This window comes from Anarrhichthys ocellatus, unplaced genomic scaffold, assembly GCF_004355925.1.
Source record: "Anarrhichthys ocellatus isolate YVR2014 unplaced genomic scaffold, GSC_Weel_1.0 scaffold49, whole genome shotgun sequence".
Lineage (NCBI taxonomy): Eukaryota > Metazoa > Chordata > Actinopteri > Perciformes > Anarhichadidae > Anarrhichthys > Anarrhichthys ocellatus.
The window spans coordinates 334,996-340,598 of record NW_022280079.1 but is presented as its reverse complement, the minus strand read 5'-3'; the positions used below and the strand labels follow the sequence as shown (position 1 = coordinate 340,598).

Below are 5,603 nucleotides of genomic sequence, written 5' to 3'. Positions count from 1 at the left end.
TTTGTTTGATGATCTGAAACATTTAAGTGTGACAAACATGCAAAAAATTAAGAAATCAGGAAGGGGCAAACACTTTTTCACACAACTGTAAATGTGTATATTCAGTCTGGTTTCATGACTCTGTGGCATATTAGCTGAATTCTTGTTCCTAAATGTAAATGTTTGGCTGCATTCATATAATATAAGTCACACAGATACAAACACACATGCCTGAAGCAGTGGAGTGAGGAGAAATGACCCAATGAGCATTTGAGTCAGTGGTCCATGACTCGTAACCTTTCAGGGGGGATTCTGAGAGCTATTGATCAGTGCAGGCATTATCTAAACCTAACAATATCCGATTACTGTCTCACATCACGAAACAAAGCAAAATCAGTAATTTCAATCGGGAATCGCTGTCATTACCCAGGGAGTAGTTTGTTTTCTGAACTTGCAAAAATGTGAAATTTGTGTTCAAGCAGCATACAATTCACCATATTCAGAGAGAAAGCATGTGACAACTATCCGGCTCTGCTCCTTGGACTCTCATGTTTAGGCTGGTTTAGTGGGTTTGGAGCTGGTCATGGTTCAATGTTTTGTAATAGTGATGCTTTGAAAAATGAAATACATTTTTTTCAGGGAGTAAACTCTGTTATATGCAAGTGGAATGCTCCGTGCAAGTGAAAAATAAGCTTCATCAGCCACTTGCTGGCAAGTGTTTTACTTGCCAGTTAGCCATACTTGCTTGTCAGAAATGGAAAATGTGTTCCTATTATAAAATCATCAAAAAATGTATTGACTTACAAAACAAAATGAATATGCTTTCCTCAAACCCACAAGACTCCATTGACAAAAACAATCATTTCACTTGGCTGATCATCGTAAAAAACACTTCACCCAAACTCGACAGAAACAAAATAAAATTCATCAAAACTGTCTCGTTCCAACAATCCCCCCAAATCTGGTTTGGTTGAAATAAACCTCCAGGTCACAGTCACGTGACTGAAAACTATGAATTGCTGCTTGTTCAGAAGAGAAGGGTCTATCTGCAGTCTGCACAAGACACCCACTTTACCACAAGACACGCCCACTTCATGACACAACTCTGATAACTTAACGTACTTATTTTAATGCAAATTATGATCTTTTCCTAAACCTAACCAGGTAGTTTGCGGTTCTTGTAGTACTGTTCACCAGCAGGTAGACCTACTTGGTTCGGAGCAGAGTGCTCGGCCTCAGGAAGTGAGAACCGCTCATCGCTCATTGACTCCAGGGAAGTGGAGAAGAGTTTGATTGTTTATCCAGCAGCAAAAATGAACTGCAGTCACTGAGCAGTGGCCCGTAAATTCCCGCTGAGGACGACATGCTGGACTCAGACCTCATCCCGCTTCTGCACAGAGCACTGGTCACTTGTTTATTCAAGGTTATCAATATGTTTCGGGCCCCAGCAATACACCAGCCAAGTAGATCGGATGAACGGTTCTCGAGATGTGAGAAGGACACACGCACACACACACACACACACACACACACACATATAAAACGAGGGTCCTTGCTTTATAGGTAGATGTTAAAATTGTAGTTTACGGTTCAGCTGTGTAAAATGTTTTTTTTAATTAAATAAACCAAGCGGAGTGAAAGTCTGTAAATGTAAACTATGCAGACCTGCATCCCTTAAATCACAACTACATGGCTGATGTATAATATATAGGATTGCCATGAAATGTCCAAGAACAACGCTCCTGTTTCTCAAACCCCCAAAATAAGATGCTGAAATGATCTCCCTCAGCCAATCACACAGTTGCTTTCAAATTTTAAAACTGTTCTCCTTTCTGCTGCTATCGGTTGTCATTTCAGTAAAAAACATTGTGACCTTCTTTCAGCCCATTCACCTCCAGTCTTCATCATATCCAGTGCCCAGTCCTGCGCCTCATCCCATCCTTGGATCTTAAGCAACTCCCTTCATCACCACTAGTGTCCAATTGCCAAAGACTCTAATTATTTCATCTTGCATGTGTAAAAAATGGTCTGAGATCAACATTGTTTTAGGATGGAAAACAAATGATTCCATTTGGTTAGAATAGTTTTTTCTACCTCAAAAAATCATTTAGATGTAATGTAAATGTAGTTAGGTTTTTGATAATGTCCCGTTCGTTTTTATTTTTATTTTTATTTTTTTATTTTTTTTATTTTTATTCATGTATGATGAAAAATCCAAGCTATCAGCCAAGAAAGCAGTGCTGGACTGGCCTTCTGCCCGGGCACTATGTCTGATATCCTTCTTTTATTTTTGCAACATGACGAAACCTGAATGACAGAAGACGGAACATAAAAAGGAAATCAGATGAAAAAAAATAAATAACTCAATCCGATGCTCATATTTGTTTGAACAGAAACTGAGAAGTGAAAAGCTCAGGTACCTGAGTGGCAAAGATGGCTCTCTTCATAATGGTGAAGTCGTCTCGATCCAGAATGGAGTCCATGTCAGGGATCGTCCCTCTGAGGAAAGAGCAAACAATGAACACAAACATAGCACATGCGTAATCATCATTCATCACAGAGAACCAGTGTTGATGTACACAGTGTAAAATCAATAGATCTGTGGGTTCACTTACAGCCTCCATTTACTTACTTTAACAGCGCATCATACAGCCTATTACCAAACTTCTCCTTCACAGTGTGAGCTGTATCCCTGTGGAAGTCAAATAGAATCCTTTTCATTTACCATTTAACCCAAACTCACCAGCACTGTTAAACAAAATCAAAATGCATGTGCCAACAATGATGTCAAACCCGAAAACTGGAGCAGCCATTATTAGCTTTCTATTAGGATGACATTAGTGGCAGAGATTTTGAGAGACCATCCTAAATGTTGAGGTCCTATTTTTAGGTCTAGAGGTTTGAAAAAGTGTCTTGGCATCCCCGATCCAGAAGTCCTTTTTATAAGCGTTTCCTGATGTGCCACTGCTATGGTTAAGGTTAAGTGAGGTTTAGACACAAAGACTGTTTGGTTCAGGTTAGACAAAGATCATGGACATGGTTGTTAACTTTCAGTAGTAGAAGGTCAAAAGCTCTCCTTTAACCTCAACCTCCGAGAGGTTTTTCTGTGTTGCGAACATCAAACGACGTTAGCATTTGCTTCGTAGACAACAGTCAGTATTTGCATGACCACAAGAGGTTGATCTATTGTTTTTCAGGTGAGGACAGTCTCCCAGTGGAGATGCTCTGAGACCAGCTGATCAGATTGTGGTTGTACTGGGCAGCTTCCTGCTCAGAATTTGTGTAACTGTATAGGTGAAAGCAAAGAATAGCTTCGATGTCACTGAAAGTACCCGAGAAAGTTTGTAAATTCTGCTTGACATTCTGCCTGAGCTCAATTTTAAGTGGATCAGGGTTAGATTGTTGGCCAAATGCTTTTGAAACATATAGTGTGTAGGGTTGGGTACCGAAACCCGGTGCTAATATGGCACCGGTTCCCATACGACTGGTATCTACCGGACCGAAACGCAACGCAGATTTCGGTGCTTCCTTTCGGTGCCTGAGCCGATTGAAATACTTTTTTTACACTACTCTGATGACTCCGTCCTGGCAGCCTCGGTCCTCAGCTCCTCACTCGTAGTATTATTACAACCGGCCGAGCTGTGCGCGCTTAGAAACAAACCCCTCCATCATTCTGGCGAAGTTTCGGCCATGATTTATTTAAAAAAAATAAAAATAAATAGAACGAGATCTGTCAAACAGCTGGCAGGCTACTGACTTCCTCCATCGACATCCGGGTACTTCGCGCTGCCGCTCATAAGCACAACAACACAGGCACGCGAAAGCTGCTTCTTCTTTGAGGTGTAGTGGCGGTTGGCAAATGATGAATTGGCGCATTACCGCCACCAACTGGTAAAATAAAAGTAAATAAAATAAAATAAAATAAGTCAGGAGAGGTGTCGTATTTTGCCAACTATGCTCATATTTCTGCAAAAGAATTGCTGATGTTTGAAGCTGTAGTGTGTGTACAGAGTGTGTGTGTGTTTTGTATTTATTTATATTTATAGTATACTTTAAACAGTTAATATATTCAATTTGAAGAAAAAAGTATTGGTTCAGGCACCGTTTAGGCACCGGTATCGTTTTAGCACCGCTATCGGAAAAAACCCAAACGATACCCATCCCTAATAGTGTGTATATATGATGTCAATGCATGGATAGTACAGTATCTCTTTATGTTGGTATTGGACTGTTATGTAAACCATATGAGTGCATACCAGAGCTGCTTGCGTACTGCCTGTCCCTTCAGTGACTCCACGTTGAAGTTGTTGGTTTTAGCTGGCATGATGAAGAACACTACCACTGTCATATCATTTCTGTGGACCTTTGGATCAAGGAAATGGGGAAAAAACAGGATGAATTAGTGTTTTGGAAAGGATTGGATGCAGAAGAATTTACACTTGTCCTTTCTTTTGACAAGGTTATAATCCCAGGGAGGTGGAGGGGTGTGGTGACTTTAATTATTTTATTTTAGCCGCTACTGGCTGCCGATTTATCTTAATTAAAGAAACTAGACGCAAAGAAGTTACCATCACTTTATACCTTGGTGTTTATTTTGCCTCTGGTGTTCAAGAATTGTCCGTAACTTCCAAAAAGTTTGATCACAAAATTTACCAAATATCGCCGCACAGTTTATCAGCCACACCTGCGATTACTGGCATCAACTAAATAGGCTGAGGCCAGCCCAGGCTTGTACCAAAACATCCCCTAGTGCTTGAAAGGCATATTATACATGAACACAAATCAAATAAGTGGCTCCTACATATGTAATTGTCCTTGATGGACGCTCAAAGAGAAACTCCTAACACATACATCGTTATGACGTTTTCTATATAATCCCTGAAAAATGCAAACTCATCTCCGTCAGGCTTTACAGTTTTTTGGATGGGTAAAATAACCAGTAGCGACAACAAAATAAATCTTTATTCTACATAAACTTTAAGCACTATAAAAATACTTTTTTTAACAACAAATAACTTAAATGAATAATTTCTTATTTTATTTAGTATTTTTGTCATATGCAGATATGTAATAAAGATTACTGGGTAATCACGGGCCCCACGGGGTGACCGTGGCTCATGGGGTAGAGAGGGTTGTCCACTAACTGCAAGGTTGGCGGTTTGTTCCTTGGCTACCCTGTGACCTGTGGCGAGGTGTTCCTGAGCAAGACACTGAACCCCTAACTGCTCCCTGGGTGCTTCTCAGCAGCCCACTGCTCCCTATATACTAGGGATGGGTTAAATGCAGAGAATACATTTCCCCACTGCGGGAGTAATAAGGGAATTATTTATTTATTTGTATATTGATATTGTCCAATGTCAAGTCTCTATTTAATCATATGACAAGACAATACCAGTGTGTGTGTGCTTCATAACTTGTAACTAGCATGCAATAGGACCCGTCATAATAGTGTGCACTAGGACCATCATAATACTGTGCACTGGGCCCATCATAATAGTGTGCACTTGGACCAAACATAATAGTGTGCACTGGGACCCGTCATATTAGTGTGCACTAGGACCTGTCATAATAGTGTGCACTAGGACCAATCATAATAGTGTGCACTGACACCCATCATAATAGTG

At 40.4% G+C, this 5,603-nt stretch overlaps 1 protein-coding gene across 1 annotated transcript in view; it reads right to left on the bottom strand.

The window, feature by feature from the left end:
• Positions 1-5,603, bottom strand: part of gys2 (glycogen synthase 2) — a 38,081-nt gene that overhangs the window by 19,187 nt on the left and 13,291 nt on the right. The window contains exons 8-10 of the mRNA XM_031869918.1: positions 4,236-4,342; positions 2,612-2,671; positions 2,400-2,478 (exon numbers count right to left, since the gene is read on the bottom strand). Coding sequence (XP_031725778.1) covers positions 2,400-2,478; positions 2,612-2,671; positions 4,236-4,342 — 246 coding nt within the window. The remainder of the gene's footprint in view (positions 1-2,399; positions 2,479-2,611; positions 2,672-4,235; positions 4,343-5,603) is intronic.